The sequence below is a fragment of the Seriola lalandi genome, unplaced genomic scaffold (genome assembly GCF_002814215.2).
Source record: "Seriola lalandi dorsalis isolate HSWRI2012SDOR001 ecotype SW California unplaced genomic scaffold, Sedor1 jcf7180002054570, whole genome shotgun sequence".
Taxonomy (NCBI): domain Eukaryota; kingdom Metazoa; phylum Chordata; class Actinopteri; order Carangiformes; family Carangidae; genus Seriola; species Seriola lalandi.
The window spans coordinates 2757621-2775547 of NW_019525123.1; the positions used below are offsets into that span (position 1 = coordinate 2757621).

Genomic DNA, 17927 nt, shown 5'->3' on the forward strand with positions numbered 1-17927 from the left:
GCATATATGGCTCCAATTTAAATATTACATTTATTAAACATTAAGTTAGCTAATATGGGAACAAACCGAACTCCTGAGGGTCATATCGCAAAAAAAAAACAAACAAAAAAAACCTTCATAAATATTACAACAGCGTACGTCACCCCCACCCCCCACCACCACCACCAAACAACGCATGCGCAACACGGAGTTAAAGCGTACGTACATAAACACACTTCAGTGTTACTAGTATCAAACTACTTCAATAACCTTGACAGTTGGAAGATGTGGGGTGCCCCTAAGGATACTCTTAACGCTTGGCAGTCTAAAAGAAACACTAAATCTGCCTGAAACGGAGCTTTAGCGACAACGGAAGAAGGGAGAAGTGAAACCTCTAGCTTGGGCTGTAGTTTTTTGAAGTCGCTCAAAACAGTTGTCAGACTCTACGCACTTGCTTCCTGTTGTCAAGTGAGGCTATTAAATATCTAACAGTGAGATACAATGTGAGGCGTATCGCGAAAGAGTACTCAAACCAAGGGAAGGAGAAAACGTGGGAAAAGAGGTAAACAACCCAGCGGACCCCGTGTGTTTGTGTTTGCTTTCTACATGACTATGTTGGCAGGATGTCGCTGAGTTCAGGCGGTTGGACTTGCACCCCTGGAAACACACCGGATCAGTCCGCTGCTCTCCCAAGTCACTATGGGGCCTCGCAGTCACAACCAGGCTGCCAAACCGTCCTCATTTCAGTTCGGGTGTCGGTGTGCCATTCTGGTATTCGGCCACTGTGTCTTCCGGGGGCAGGTGATGAGTCACTCCGCCTGCAGCTCAGCATGGACCCGGGGAAATCCGGGGAATTCCGGTTGTCGCTCCAGGACAGCAGCGGGACTGGCCGGAGTGTGGTGAGTTCACGGCAGCACTAGTGTTGGGCTTGTTTTGATGTGTGTCTCAAACACTCTGTTTTATGAAAGATTTTTGATTAATGCTAGACATGACTCCATACTAACTGCCATCACTTGCTGTGTGAAAATTGGTGGAATAAACCCAAAGTTCAGTTTATATATAGCTCTGGCTTCTGACCAGGGCTGCATCACGAGGTTAAAAAGGAGTTGTGGACCCTTATTGACCCCTCTGCTCCTCACGTCTAATGTGTATTGTATGTTCCCTGTTTAGGAACCCATCAGTTAGCCTCCACAAAACAAAGTGCACAACCCTTGGCAGCTTTATTACGTTTCACATTTTTATTTGTTAGTTTGTGGGAATTTTTGTCATTAACCATAACTTTTGGCATATGTGTTAAAAGTTTAGCACAGGACCCCTTTACAAGACAGGGCCTCAACACGGATTAGAAGTGTTTTTTTTTCTTTCTTTTTTATATATAGAATATAAATACTTTTACAGGCCTAAGGAGGTACAACTGTCCAGTATTTCACATGAAAATAGCAAAGAAGACAAAGAAAATGAAATAGTGCAGCTACTGAGCCCTTAGAGGCTCCTGACTCTCAAGTTAGAGATCACTGGCTGAGAGGATGAGGGTTTAAGTCACTGTGTTTACCAGTTTACCACTGTGTTTACCAGCATCCAGCCTTTTTAGGAGTCCTCGAGTTCAGCTCCAAGGGTGCTGATATTTAGAAAGTATTAAGTACAAACACACCATCAATTCTAAAACCAACTAGTCCTTGAATAGTGGTCACTTTTGACAGTTACATGGGAAATTTACATACAGAGCCTTTATTCTTTTCAGTCATTGCCTTTTTGAAACAAATGTTAATTATTACTCAGTACACTATACTAAACCTGTTGTAATATAATACAACAGTTTTTTCCTTTCTGAAATTTTCTAATGTTTACATTTTTCTTGCAACAGTTTCAAATTAAACCTGATTGTCATTTTGGAGAATGGAGTTGGTGGTGCAGCTGAAATGTACTGCATTCCTCTAAAAAGCTTTTTGCATAGTTTGAACTATGGGGTGGAAAATATATGACACACCTCTCAGTATGATGCATTGCAATTCAGCAGCTTGGGAAAGTTTCATGCAAATCCGTTATTGTTTTCCATTAATTGCATTTTAAACTAATTCATATTTGTTCCTTTTTTTTAATATTTTTCTTAATTACATTCAGTAACAATGTGTATCTATATTTCAGTTTGTTACAGTATAATGGAATATTAAAAGTAGGTTTTTACCAAACCGTGTGCGCACATGCAGTGATGCACATAGTTGCTATTTTGGAATAACATAACCTATGATTCATTTGCCTTCCCCATTCACCCTGCCTCATTTCATTTCATTGTTGCTCGCTCTTCCTCTTGTTCCAGACCATCGCCGAGTTTGATCTGAGGGCAGTACACTATGAGGTGAAGTCACCAAAGTGCCATGAGCTAAGTTTGGCAGCACCACCACATGACCGCATCAGCTTTAACTTCCGCTGTGAGCAGGAGGCTCATGAGTGGGCTACCGTGGTGATGTCATCACTGAGAGAAGCACATAGAGGTCAGTAACCTATCTTACCAAGTACTCACATTTCTGTTTGAGAGCAGCCACAGAGGAACGATGGTGAAAAACATAGATATTTTCTTGCAACAGGGTCATGTGAAGATTTTCAAATCCACTTTCAAATATTGAAAGACACTTTTGTTTTGTATTCTCAAGTGCTGGAATTCATTTGAGGAAAATGAGCTTGACTTGTCAAACAGAAGACCTTTTCACTGGCTTGGTCAATGCTTAGTAAAATCACTAGCGTCAGTCTCAACCACTGTAACCAAGCTTCATATTTTGGCTCTGAGGGAAATTCAATAAATTGGTCTGTGCTGACGCACATAATATGTCTTTTTGGTATTGCCAAGTGTATGTAAGTAATAAAGTAAAAGAAATGAAAGATGACAGTGAAAAACATATATTTATTATAAATATAATTGTAGAATGCTAAAACTGGTAATAAAACAGCTTTTATAACCTATATAGGCTAACATCATAATGATACTTAAACAGAACTGCACAGTATACAGCCATGGATTATCATTGAAGTCAACAGCTGTAGCTGTAACACAAACCTAGGCCCTTATTTTTCAACTATCTTAATATAGCAGAAAGTGCTGATGTTGGAACCTCCCCTGGGAATCTCCCTGTGTAGGTAAACTGGACTTTACCAGCTGAGAAGAGACCTTAAAATAGATGTAGGACATGCATAAAGGACTATATTTCCTTCCCAGTCTGGGAGGATCATAAAATACTACTTCTAAGCCATGGGGAAGTGGTCTGAGAAGTACAGCGTTTTTTTGGGACTGACAAAACATTCAAACTGACTTAAAGAATGTGGAGGTGACGGTGCGATAGACAAATTAGCCCTGTGGCACCAGACAGAGAAGCCTTTCTTTCAATTGATCTCATTTTAACGCTTTGTAAGTGAAGATAGAGTGGGAGTTGAAAAGCTGAATGTTTCCTGTTGGTCTATTGTGTTTTCTATTTAAATGTTTTCACTGGTTTTCAACATTTTTCATTGGCTGCAGTTCCACAAGATAATGGTCCTCACCCCCCCCTGGATGGTCTCCATCTCCAGAACACGTTGGCCTTGCAACGAACAGGTGTGTACACTGAACATTTTCCTGTTAATATAAAATATTATATATATATCTTTTAGATGTGATTTAACTAATTCACTCATTTGCTCATTCATTCTACCCATTCATTCACTGAACCATTGTTAGCCCCATAGTGACTCTTTGGAGGTGTGGAAACATCCTCTGCACAGTTGCCTGTACTGTATGTTCACCTGTGTGGGCTTGTCTGTTTCCTTGTGCATGCATGTGTGTATCCATCTGTAGAGGAAAACTGCATAGAGTTGACCCAAGCCATAGAAGCAGGTGACATGCAGTCTGCTTCTGTCATTGCGGTCACACTTGCCCGACAACATGCTGCGCTCAAGATTAAGCCCTTGGCCAGAGACCCTGAAGACACTGAAATCAAGTAGGAACATGATTTTTAATATAACTGATGCTCAGTGATTGTTTTACGTTGTAAAATGTGATATAAGGTATAATATAGATTTGGCTGATGGTTTGTGTTTCGTTTTATTTAACAGTTTGGCTGTTGTAGTTGAAGATTCTTCCTCATCCTGTTGTGTCACTGTGAAAGTTTTCCCACATATGACGACCGCAGCACTGAAACAGCAGGTTAGTCTGAACCTCCTAATTTATTTCTCTCACAAAACCACTATTATTCTGCCTAATTGTTTCTTTATTTCACTGTTATTCTCTCCTGGTTGCTTCCTTTCATTTTTTACCACTTCAGATGTTTCTTGAATATGGCTTTCACCCGCGGGTGCAGCGCTGGGTGATTGGCCAGTGCTTGTGCACCAACCAGCGTTCTCTTGCCTCATACGGTGTTCGTCAAGACGGCGACACCGCCTTCTTGTACCTCCTATCAGCCCGTCATGCTCATTTGACGCTCCAAGTCCTGCAGCAGGACCAGGAGAGTGCCCTCCTCCTCAGTCCTCCATCATTGTCCCTCCCCACCTCTCCCCTCCCTTCTACCTCTGCGAACGGCCCCTCATCTCAGGACCGGAGGCCATGCACCACCCTGCCCCCTAGACTCAATACCGGCAGCAACATTGGTGAGTGAAGGCATTAATATGTTGGATTGATTGATGCACATGAGGAACAACAAATGGTGATATCAGTGTAACTTGTTTCCTGTCACAACGCTCATGAAAACCCTAATCCACTGGTTTATTTCTTTAAGTTTACTATAATCCTCTTTAATTCATCAAACTCTTCTTGGTTTTTAGGATCCACTTAAAACAGCTTGCAGATGAATACTGTACACCAGACTTAACAGGATTCTGTTTCATTTTATATATTAATATGATGTCACAATTGAATACATTTTTAATTAAGAAGAAAGAAGGTATTAGAAGAAAATGCTTCCATTTTTAGTTCTAATATACATCTATACATCAAATATGATATTTGAGATGAACTGTTTGTAATTCTAGCATGACTTTATAGCACCACAGTCACACCAATTTTTAATTGAATCAAAATACTGAATGTAGAGATCAGTGCTCCAGATAGACATTGCCTGCCGTATCTGTTCCTTGTGCTATCACTGACTATATAGTGACAATATAACAATGCACAGTAATGGAATGTGTCAGAATAGACCAATTTAAATGTGCTTAACTGTGTATTGAAGTATTGTTAAAAACAAAAAATTCGATAATCTAATATTATTCAAAATTATGTATTACTTTCCATAATGCAGCGTCGTTTCCTTTAGACCTAATAAAGAAGGTCAGTAGAACAGACAGTGGTAACTTCTATAGGAAGGTTTGCACTTGCATGCAGTGCTTGTATCAAAGCTTATGTAACACATACAGATACATAGACATTCACATACTAGTTGAATGGGTACACGCATTCATTGCAGACCTTACCGGTTGCTCATTATTTACTTTTTTCCCCTTTTTTTATTTCAGCTGGGTCAGAGAGAGGAAACATCAATGAGATCAGAGATCTCATCAACCTAGAGATGCCTCAACTCAATGAAGCACTGTGCGCCAACATGTCGTCCTCCCAGGTAATACACAGGAGCAGTTATGGTGGTATTGTAATTGTAATATGTTTAAGTGTTTCATTATTCAAGTTTATCTAGGCAATTGGAAGCAAAAAATAAAAGTGCTAATGTGTGTTACAGGGTTGGTCATGCCCCTCTTGCACTTACATTAACAAACCGACTCGGCCGGGCTGTGAGATCTGCAGCACAAACCGACCTGAGAACTACATCATCCCAGGGGGATACAGACCTGATGCGCTGGAACTTAGGCGAATCCAGCAGGAGAAGGAGGCTATCAGACAGTACCAGCAGGTAGGAAATACACACACAACTGAACACACTATGCACCCTTACATATACAATCATACACCTGTATGCATGCAACTACAGTTTGTGTCACCCATATATACTAAACAAAACCTTATTTTGGCATATGCTCCAAGGGATAGAGATATAATGTCTCGAACAAACACTAAGAGTAGCGTACCTTTTAGTGACAATTACAAAGAAGGTTTCCATAAACAGGCCTGGATCAAATAATATTTTGTATATAAAAAAAAATAAAAAAGGTGCTAGGCAAAAGAGGGTTCCAAATTGGACAAGATACTCAAAACTAATAATGAGAGGGAAGTATGAAACTGATTCCAAGCTGACATTTGAATACAAACTTGCAGGCTCTCTCAGGTTGACTCTCTTCTCTTCTGTCTCTGTCTTTTTGAAGGAGAAAGGGAGAAGAGAGGTGCTGAGGAGTGCTGGGGCTCAAAACAACTCACTCCTGTATAACCTGGACCAGGACTACTGAACACACAGAGACACAGGCATACACACACACACTCCATGTTCATTCATGTTTCATTCACAGACAGTTTGAACTTGTAGCACCAGTTTTGTTGCACTCTTCAATCGCTTCCTTTTAAATCAAGTAATAAATCATCATTCACAAGCCTATGTCTCGATGCATGCCTACAGATATGCTTGAATTGAAAGCATATGGTATTTCTATAATGAAGTTTGAATGTTGACTCATTTGAGATGCACGGATTCCACTGCAGACTATTTAAGCCTTATTTCTGCCTAGTATTGGCCAAATAAGCAATATGAGTGATGGTGTAGGTGCATCTCCGTCTCCAGTGTTTTGCATGTTCATGATACCCCACCGTAGAGAAACTGTATGAGAACAGATGATTTCACATTTTATGAAAATGTGCAAACACTGTTATGGTGAAAGAAGACCAATATAAATCTTCTGATGCCATTATTTACATTTAATCTGAGGAAAGATGGATTTTTTTGTCACAAATATATAATAATGAACTTGTTTGGCCCTGGTGATAATTATCAATCAGGATTTGATGATAAGACTATGAATGAATATTTGTCTTTGTATTGACCCATCCAGCTGGATAATCATGATCACTGTTGACTTTTTACATCAAGTGGCTTTTTAATGGACAGAGGTTGCCACTAAATTGAATGTAATATTTGTTAATTTAAATTGTCTTATTGTATATACCCTGTGAAACAGATAATAAAATGTTTATACACAATGTGTGTGTCTGCATGTATGAGCATGCCTGTACATGTGTGTATGGATGAAAAGTTGTAAATTTAGCCCACAGTATTTTTTATGCATTACCAGTCTCATTGTGCCCCCTGAGGGGAAGTTGTTTATGGAATATACTTTTAACCCTCCCAACAACACCGCTCCTTGTCTCAGGCAAGGGAAGAGGAGCGCAGGGAGAATTTTGCTCGACTGGTGATGATGGACGGCCAGGATCTGGTGCCTAACCCAGGGCCTGTGGACTGTAGGATCTGCTATGTGGACCTGCAGCCTGGAGAGGGGGTCCTGCTTAGGGAATGTCTTCACTGCTTCTGCAGGTAAGAATCAGGAGGTTTGGAGGAATCAAAAAAAAAAAAAAAAAAAGTGACAGTACTGTGTACAATACAATTGAGTTCACCCCTGGTCAATATCACTAAAATGTTGAGTAAATCTTGTCAATTTAATACAATTTTATTTATCTTTAGCCAAAGCCCAAGAAGAATGAAAAGAATCAACTGCAACAAAAGTCAGTACACCCCTCATTAGTGAGATTCCATTATTGTATATATTTTTTTATTGTTTGTATATCTGTCTTTATTTTTGATGATGGATTTGGTCGTCTTTGCTGGAGGGGTTTTGTTGCTCGAACTTCTGCTTTAAAACACTCCTAAGATGTTCTATTGGATTCAAGTCAAGTAACATTCATAGTCATAGGTTTCACTTTTTTTTTTTTTTTACATCTTTATGAAATCTCACCATCTGGTTTACTTGTTCAGGCAGTTCCTTTTAATGTGGAGCCATGTTGTATTACACACAACCCAGGCCAAAACTGAGAAAAGGAGTTATTTATTAACGTTGTTTTATAAACTTGTTTATGTTAGCCTTAATTTGAAATCACAGGAGTACTCACTTTTGTTGCATTGAGGTTTTACTCTGGGTCCCATGTTTTCAATGTAGTACCCTACAGTGTAATACCCTACACTTCATCTTTAAAAATACAATCATTCTAAGATGATACAATTTTTAATCATTTCATGTTTTGGTGATATTGAACAAGGGTGTACACTGTTTTTTTGTGGTGTCACATCAAAGGAGGGAGCATAAGGGTAAAAGGGAAGAAGCAGGTGTGTAGCCGGGAGAGGTACTTCACTGCTTTTGCTAATAGGATGAGCAGTAAGTGTTTGGTTTTTTTTTTTAGACCGATAAAATATCCTGGATGTTTCACTTGATTCAAACAATTCTTTGTCTGTGTTTGTGTGTGTGTCTGCCCAGAGAGTGCTTACGCTCAGTCATCATGTTAAGTGAGGAGCCTGAGGTGCCCTGTCCCTACAGAGACGACACATATTCCTGTACCTGCTCCCTGCAGGAGAGGGAGATCAGAGCTGTGAGTTACATCAACAAACATCTTTGTTCTGATACAACAGGTTAAGATACAGTACCTTTTGTAACTGGTATATCAGCAGTCAGTATTAGCATCCTAAACGCATCAGAATGTTTAAATCAAACTGTACATGATGTTTCAATTTTGCAAGAAAAGCTCCTTTCAACACAGTCAGTTCCAGCCAAGAAGCTGGAGCTACTGCTCTGCTACTTGGTTTTAGTAGTGTTTGGCCTCTCCCCCTGTGGAAAGTCTAGCTGCTCCAGCTGTGATGAAGAGACAGTTAGCCATATGGACATAGCTGCTATGTGTTAATCAATAAACTGTGATCCAACCAGGACAGGCAGTGGTTTTAATTTAGCCTCTGTGTGAAGCGTAAAGTGGGTTGTAGGAAAATGTGTTTGAAATGACCACCAGTGAAGCTGGTTTGGCACTACATGAGGATTGTGTAAAAGAAAAGTACAAGAGAAGAAGTCCCACTCTTCACTATGCTTTCTTTCCCTTTCTGCTTTACAGTTGGTGCCAGCAGAGGAGTATGAGCGCTGGCTGCAGAGGGGTCTGTCAGTGGCTGAGTCTCGATGTGAAGGCAGCTATCACTGTGCCACTCCAGACTGTCGGGGCTGGTGTGTGTACGAGGACACAGTCAACGTCTTCCACTGCCCCGTCTGTGGGAAACACAACTGCCTGATTTGCAAGGTATGAAGTATATAAAGTATATACACAGTGAATTGTCTTGGTGTGCTCAGGATTAACACATGAGATTGTGTGTTAAATGTGCATTTATGAATATATGCACAACTGTAGTATAACTGGGGTAAAGCTTGAACCTTGGATTAATCAATTAGTAAAAGATGATTAATAACAAGTCCTTTGGAAAAAAAAAAGAGAAACTACAGAGCTGAAAGTAGTCACAGTTTTGTAATTAGTCTGGTCACCTCAGGCTAACTTCTGCTTAAAGACAGAAAGGTTTCTATTTTTGTGCATCAGACTTCCACTTAAGTTGAATACCCACACATCTTTTTCTGTTCTTGTTACTTCAGTCAATTCATGAGGGAATGAATTGTAAGCAATACCAGGATGATCTTGCAGCCCGTGCTATAAATGACTCTGCTGCAAGGAGGACAACGCATCTACTCAAGGTGAGCTGTAATGGGATCTTGTTAATATGTGTATACCAGTAAGAGAAAAGAGAAAGCTCTTCTAAGCAGTCCATCTCTGTTTTTGGAACTGTGATTACTAGTACAGTATTAGTCAAATGTATCTGTGGTATAGCCAATCCATGTCGAAGTGTAGAGGTATGTTATAATCCATTGATAGATGGCAGAAACAGAAACTGGCATCTACGACATCCTTTCATCTCATATTCTCTCTTTTTTCCTCTTCCTCTCCATCGTACACCTTCTTTCTGTCTCACAGACTCTTGTGCAGTCAGGGGAGGCAATGCACTGCCCCCAGTGTGGCATCATTGTGCAGAAGAGGGATGGATGTGATTGGCTGCGCTGCACTGTCTGTCACACTGAGATCTGCTGGGTAACCAGAGGGCCTCGCTGGGGACCTAGGGTAAGAAATATTTCTTTTCAATTTTTTTTTCCAAATTAACCTACCTTAGCTCCTACATCCACCGGATTTGTAAATAGTGATTTAGGAACCAACAAATTATTGTTGATGGTCTACTTCTTGGAACGGTGGCAATATTCATTCCTCAGTGTCGACAGATTCTCAGAAAGACTGAATATCTATAAAGTCCAAATCGCTAGTTTTTCACATAAATGTGATTATCATCTTTCCACTCTTATTCTTTTTCCTTTCCAAGGGTCCTGGAGACACTAGTGGAGGCTGTCGCTGCAATGTCAACAATCAGAAATGTCATCCTAAATGTCAAAACTGCCACTGAGAATCTCTTGTGGTCAGATTGAAGAAAGGAATGAGAGACTGAACTTGAAATAAACTATTCTCTAAAACAGGGAAAAGAGCATCGAGGCATATAAGAAGATATATTTAAGCCAAAACTGACTGTGCGGGATTGTTACATGCAATACATCCCACTGGTTATAACTGGAGACATTCTCAGCGAATTTCTAACCATCACTTACTGCCAAAATAATCTGTGCCCTTGGCTTTTCAGTGTAATCAGAATGACAGGAATATGTTGACATTTAACTCAACAAGGAAATGCAAGCTGTGTGAGTTTAACAGTACAGTGTTACGCATAATTTCACTGATCACATTTAACTGTAATCATAATAAGTATGGTTAGAAGTATGCAGGAAGAGTATTTACTTTTTTGTGTGTGGTGCCTTTTTAAAATGACTGCACTGCAGATTTAGCAATACAGGGGTGTTTTCTGTTTTGGTAGTTACATACCAGGATGCATTAAACTGAAGTGACCTTATTCTTGTGCACAAAAGCTGTAGCAGGGTGTTTATGATGACATTTTCTGGGAAAAGTCATGAAATCCTTGTTGTGTCCTTGATATGCAATTTTCTGCATTGAGATAGATTAAACAAGTGTAAGTTATATATAGTGTATTTTTTTGTGTCCGTGTGATAATGCAATTGCATGTGTTTCTCGTCACCATACACGTTTGAAATGAGAATGCATCTGATTGTTGGACTGATTCTGATTCGCTGTTTATGCACCTGACCTAGAGTGGAACGAGACTGTGTTCTGTTTAGCACTCACAGGCTTTCTGTATTTGACAAGAAGTGCAAGGATGCAGCATTCAGAGGCAGTATCCCTCCTGCTGACAAGCTGAGTATTGTATGGTAACATTCCCGTTTAGGTACTCTATAATAGGATGTATATGGTGATATTAGCTCGCATACTTAACTGCTTTTTGTAATGGTTTGTGAAAACTTTGTATCCTTATTGATATTTGGAATATTTTCTAATTCATGTGTGCATGAATTTGTTATTCTAAGACGACAACAGATTTTCACATCATCACCTTAACTAGGATAAGAGCAAGTATCTTCACCAGCTGCACCATGTCCACCAGAAAAAAAGATTTAAAAAAAGAATAATAAAAAAAAAAGAATACCACAGTATGCCCTCAACTACACTACTGCCCTGCACTGAGAAGCCATGAATAATTCTTCACTGTTACTTGTGTTCAAATGACAGCAGTGTTGCTGATGTTCTGCTGTGCCTTAATGATCAATAAATAACCTTTAAACTCACAGACCCTTTGTGCATGTTTCAATGTCCAGTTTTGACGAATCTGAAAACTACCAAACTCAGTCATCATGTCTTTGTATTGCTGGAATGGCCAAATATGGAAGAGCGAAAGTTGGAGAACAAACCCACAGTATCAGGTTAGTGAATGTGAGACCTTCCTTTTTTTGACAAAACAAAGAGAACATTATCTCAGTTAAGTCATCAAATTCCCCTTTTGGGGGATTTTAGAAATACAGACCTCAGTGTTCCTAAAATCCTGACTACTACCCTAAAACTATCCTGTATTGTGACAGATGTTTTGCTTATAAACCATACATTTTAAAATGTTATTTCTTTTAATAAAAGGGATAGTATTTCAGTGCCAAATTCAGGAAACCTGCCCAACCATGCCCAACCCGTACCTTTCTGGACACTCCATTCAAATTCAAATGTGCTTTATTGGTATGAAACTTTCCAAAACGCTGTCGCAAAAGCATCAAAATATAATTTAGCTGAGTGGATGACAAGAACAGAAAAAAGAACAATAACACATCATCAAGCTCAATATATACTGTATTAATATATTTACAGCACATTATGTGCATGTGCAAGTGTGTGTGTGTCATTCACTGTCCCTCAGTTTGTGGCATGCTGATGTGCCCTGTCTCCTTCTCCTAGGAGTATTTTTAATTTTGAGAAACTAAAGTAAATGTTTCACTGTATTCTTAATTCAAATGCGAAGTCATACAATAACACTAATGTGTTATGAAGTGGTGACTAGTTGATAATAATTTAGATAACAATGTTAGATTCATAAGTTAGAGTAGACTAGATTGTGCTGGCTAACATCCACAACTGTTATCACCCACACTCCTTATTCTTCTGTTTATACTGACTTGTATCCTTACTCAAAAACTGACATGGACAGCAAACACAACAAAGTATAATATATTGTGCTTTAACAGCTATGCCCAAGTTGTTGAGATTTTTTTTTTTTTTATCTGTGAAGATTCTCTTTCAGGTTGATGGACACAAGTCCGTCCACAAGAGGCACTTGCATTTCATGAGCAACCATTTAGTCATTAAATAAATCAAATCTTATAAAGTTCAAATCTTAGGATCCTTGTCTTTCAATAATGAATGAATTAGCTACAGTAACAGCACTTACATGAATTAAAATCCATCTTTACTGTCTTCACCTCTCATGTGGCTGGTGAAACACTGGAGCATTCCCTGGCTTCATCTTGTCTTCTTTGTCTTGTTATCAGCTTTGTTCCTCTGTAACACATACTCAGACACATAAACACACACACACACACACCCCTTAATTAATAACTTTGAAACCTGTTTCTGTTTGTTATTGAAAACAATCTTCTATTTTTAGCATTGTAGCCTGGCACTGAACAAAGAAGATAGAAGCAGCTGTTGAGACACTGGAGCATCTACTGGCTTTGGACAAAGTCCTTGCAGCATATGTCTTGTCTTCTCAGTCCATATTTTATGTGCAGTATGCTGCTAAGAGTGTGTTGTTCTACGTCAGCATTCCTCAAAGGCATTGCAAACAACAGCAGGAAGTTCTCTGAAGGTTGAGTCTCAACCGCTGTCAACCAAAACCGCCTCTGCCTGTCTGACTGACTGTCTACCTTGTTTGTCCATGGGTGAGATGTAACAGCCTGATACTGTCTTTGAGTAGAGCTTCGGCACTGATACTGATCTGAGCAATAATTTTGCTTGTGAGTTTGGACAGATTGTGTCTGTCCTGCTGGAACAGCTAGTTGATCCTGTTGAATTCCTGTAAAAACACCACTACAAACAGCAGGTACAATTTGTTAACAGCATCACTGTATATGTGGTGCAGGATTTCAGCATCATAACATCTTTGGTGGTCTTTGGTTAGCTCAAAGTGAAGCTTCAGTTCATCCCCTGTATGTGTGAACAGCAGTCATGAATGTAAAGCCACCATGTACCAGACATCTGTACCAGCGTCAAAGGGATTTCACCAGGATTGTTGAGGTTATATATTTTTCCATATTCACAGTGGCGAAGAGCACTGTGTGAAAACCTGTTGTGACAATAAGAAACCAAGTGTTCAAGGTTGCGGTTGATCGACTATAGTGCTTACACACAGCTGTAAGGAATAGCACACACTTTTTTCAGCAGCTGAAGATTTTGAATAAGAATTCTCGTTATTAGATTTTTACTGATTGCTCTTGTAATAATGTAGTAATGACTACTGAGTACTCATTGCTGGTGTGATCCCATTGCAAGTCTCTAGTTTCAGATTGCAAAAGATTGTTGTCATGTAAGCTTCTTATCATTTGATTTCAGGACACTCCTTCCCTTTTTTAAAAATTTAAATATTATGGTAATATTAACAAGAGACCATCTTGCGATGGGATCATACCAGCTGCAACGCCTGTTAACATGTTGGATTCAGAAAGTATGATTTGTGCTTTAAAGAACAGCCATGCTCAAGTCACCGTACCCTGCAAAGAACCCAGTAACTATTTTTGAAAATATACCCACTTTCTCTTCATCTTCCTCCTCTTGATTTTCCTCTTCTCTCCCCTTCTCCTTCTTGCGTTTTATTTTTTCTTCCATCTTTTGTTGTTTCTTTAGCAGCTTCTTTCTTTTACCCTGTTGCCTCCATGTTCTTATCTCCTTCATTTCAGAAGTATCATCTGAAAGAAACAGAACAACAAATATAAGCCTGGAGTACAGTTGAATACCTGCAACCCACCAATCATTTAAGTGTCAACATTAAGACCTTGTGAATCTGACATCTTGGAAAGACATTGAAAATGACTGTTTAACAACAGGCAGCAACACAGACATATATGAAATACATTGTACAGTATGGAAGCTGACTCTCTTACCACCAGCATCAATGGCCTCCTCCTTCTGGTAGGTCTTCGTAATGGCCTTGATGATTTGGTCCTTCTGGTGTTCGAGGTACAGTATTTTCAAATTTGAAACTAGTCCCTTTTTTTGAAAAGATTTATTTCTTTCTGTCTTCTCCTCCTGTATTTCTCCATCATCCTCATCTTCCTCCTCACTCTCCTGTCTTTCTCTCTCCTCCCTTTCCTGTGTCTCTCTCTCCTCCTGCTCCTGTTTTAGTCTCTCCCCCCTCTCCTGTCTCTTTCTTTCTTCCTTCCTCTCTTTCCTCCTTTCAATCTTCTCTTGTTCCATTTCCTGTCTCTCAAGCCTTTCTCTCTCCTTTTGCTCCTGTGTTCCCTCTCTCCCCTTCTCCTTCTTGTGTTTTATCTTTTCTTCCATCTTTTGTTGTTTCTTGAGCAGCTTTTTCCTCTTACCCTGTTGCCTCCATGTTCTTATCTCCTTCATTTCAGGAGTATCATCTGAAAGAAACAGAATAACAAAGATAAGCCTGGAGTATAGCTGAACACCTGCAACCCTCCAATCATTTAAGTATCAACATTAACTTCTTGTGAATCTGACATCTTAATAAAAAATACTGAAAGTGACTGTTTAACTACAGGAAGCAACACAGACATGTATGAAATACATTGTACAGTATGGAAGCTGACTCTTACCATCAGCATTAATGGCCTCCTCCTTCTGGTAGGTCTTCGAGATGGCCTTGATGATTTGGTCCTTCTGGTGTTCGAGGTACAGTATTTTCAGTTTTGAAACTAGTCCCTTTTTTGGATATGATTCTTTTCTATCTGTCTTCTCCTCCTCCTGTTTTTCTACATCATCTTTCTCCTCACTCTCCTGTCTTTCTTCCTCCACCCATGCATGTCTTCTTCTATGCTCTCTAAGTCTCTCTCTCTCCTCTTGCTCCTTGCTCTCTCTCTCCTCTCGGGCCTGCCTCTCTCTCTCCTCCCTCCTCTTCCTCCTTTTCTCCATCCTCTCCTGTCGTTCAGCTTCCTCTCTCTCCAATCGCTCTCTTTCCTCCCTCTCACTCTCTCTCTCCTCCTGCACCTGTCTCTCTCTTTCTTCCTGTGCCTTTCTCTCTCTTTCCTTCCTCCTCCTCTCTCTGCTATTCTCCATCTTTCCTTGTCTTTCGTTCTCTCCCTGCTCCTGTCTTACTCCCTAAATCCTTTCCAATCTTCCTTCCTCGGTCCTCTACAGCCTTTCTCTCTTCTCTTTCTGTTTTTCTCTCTCTGTCCACTTGTGTTCTTCTCACTGCGTTCCCTTCTGTTGTTTTCACTGTCCAGTATTCTGAAAGATAAATTAATAATATTGGTTTAATTTAATTGTAAAATAAAATTTTACTTTTACTACATTTCTATAGTCTGTGATCATTTTAGTTTACAGACTGCTCTCTTTAAAGATGTGTAACAACAATTGTACCAGCTATAAAGCTCTGGCTGGATTTAAGACCCTCGCTACTTTTAAGTCATCAGGAATGGATGCACATTACTACAAAAATGTAATCAATTACGCATTATGTATTGCTTATTGAAAAAGTAACCAAGTTATACTTCTTCTTATGGAGAAGAAGCAAATAACGCCACACCCACACAGGTTGCATTTACCTAATACTGTAGACCTAGCAGCTAGTCTATGGTGGACGTTTTACTGACCACCAGAGCTAACGTCATGGTGACTGCACTCCACAAGTCCTGTCATTCCACGCGGGTTCACACACCTCCCATCTCCTAGAAACTCCCAAACCCAAGTTACCCCTAGGTTGTCACAAACCGCTCCCGGTCACCTCCAGCACCAGTGCCTAAGCTACCTGACAGGTACCGATCTTAATATAGGGTATTCACTGTTCACAGCAGCAGTTAATATCAAGCCTCCAAACAAATCCCGGTGAGACTTCAAACATACCGACCTCTCCAAGTACGGTAAGTATTAAGTATAAATACCTTATTATCATTACTGAAAAATTAGGTTATTATTGTTATGCTTACACTTCATTGTTACTTAATGAATTGTTCCTCAACATTGTAAACTAAAATGTATGTAATAAGACATTAAAATTATTTATTTTCCGACACTGAAATGGTTAGCTAAGATGCTAGTGCTAGGCTAATGCTAATGCTAGCAAGCTAGCTAGCTAACCAAGCCTAGTTCGGTGAACTAAATTTGACCTACCTCTCCGAAGGTCTCGGTGATAGTGATGGATGCGAGCTCCACGCCTGTATTTATAATCCACCAGCATTCTGGAATGCAGTTGTTATGGGTGATCAGCAGGTGGTTTCCATGCACATAATTTTATTTTATGTTTTATGTAGTTTTACTTGGTTTTATTTTTGTTTTATCTGATTTTCATAATACCTTGTAGTTCTGTTTTGTTTGTATATGTTTTTATGTACTGATCTCTAAATTAAGAAATGTTGTGGCGTTAAGGGAGCTGCTGGTTGCTATCGGTTGCTATGCACACAGTTGACGACCAATTTGTTTACATATATTATGCATGTTTGTGCACTTGTGTTAATAAATAACGGTAATAATTTATTGAATAATAAATTGTGAGTGTAATATAGCATTCATAAAAAAGATTTTGTTGGTTGTCACTGACGATCTGACTGCAAAATATTAAATATTTATAAATTTTAGATTTTACGATCCCCCTAGACATGTTTTAAGGCATAGAAATACTATTTTAAAATTAATTTGTTTTATCCACAATAAGTTTACTGACAAAGTCTTAAGATTAGCCTACATCTAGCTACTACTTTGTACTTCATTAAATATCCAGAATAAAAAAATAAAAAAAATGTGTACAGAGAGACAAAAATAAATATTGGTGAGGTTAAGAGGTATTGTAGTCCATATCTTACTTATAAATCACTCAGACTTTCTCTCTTACATGCTAATCATACCCATGGTAACACGGATTAAACGTTCATATAAGTCGTGAAATAACCAAAATTAATAAATATATTTTCTACCCCTTCCAAAACTATAGTCAAAGCCTTTAAAACAGTTTATTTAAAATATAAACAATAGAAAGTAAATAAGAAAAGTAGGCCAATAGAATGTTTCTTACATTGTTGCAGTTATTAAACATTAATGGTGTTGCACAGCTCCCAAAATAAAAACGCAGTCTAACATTTTAAAACATAGTCCTTAAAAATGTTGTCTTGCCATGTATTAAACACTGATATATGAAAATATGGATATCTAACGGTTAACATAAAATATAGTTAGACATTTGTTAAACTAATACATAGCTAATGTTATGTAGCTATCGTCCTAATATAAGGCTAATTCATGAATCTGGACGTGCGTTTTGAAGGCTAATTGAATTCATTGAAGAAAAATTATATGTAAATAAATAAAGGTTTTATTTTCAAATGACATTATATCCTCTTTTGAACAAAACCCAATGTGTTCCTAAATGGACATG

The 17927-nt window shown here is 39.0% G+C and overlaps 2 protein-coding genes across 2 annotated transcripts; one reads left to right on the forward strand and one right to left on the reverse strand.

Annotated features, from left to right (window-relative positions):
- The first annotated feature begins 172 nt into the window (after positions 1-172).
- Positions 173-11628, forward strand: shrprbck1r (sharpin and rbck1 related). Its single transcript, XM_023416931.2, has 14 exons — positions 173-878; positions 2297-2471; positions 3488-3562; positions 3803-3944; positions 4060-4150; positions 4269-4590; positions 5455-5555; positions 5673-5843; positions 7249-7409; positions 8344-8455; positions 8966-9145; positions 9490-9588; positions 9866-10009; positions 10263-11628. Exons 1-14 carry the CDS (start codon positions 603-605, stop codon positions 10341-10343), a joined length of 2130 nt encoding a protein of 709 aa, XP_023272699.1. The 5' UTR covers positions 173-602; the 3' UTR covers positions 10344-11628.
- Positions 11629-14059: 2431 nt separating this feature from the next.
- Positions 14060-16736, reverse strand: LOC147818521 (uncharacterized). Its single transcript, XM_087176849.1, has 5 exons — positions 16670-16736; positions 15696-15744; positions 15157-15596; positions 14482-14961; positions 14060-14286 (listed from the first exon to the last, which is right to left on the reverse strand). The coding sequence occupies exons 1-5, from the start codon at positions 16734-16736 to the stop codon at positions 14060-14062; spliced, it is 1263 nt and encodes a 420-aa protein (XP_087032975.1).
- Positions 16737-17927: the final 1191 nt, after the last annotated feature.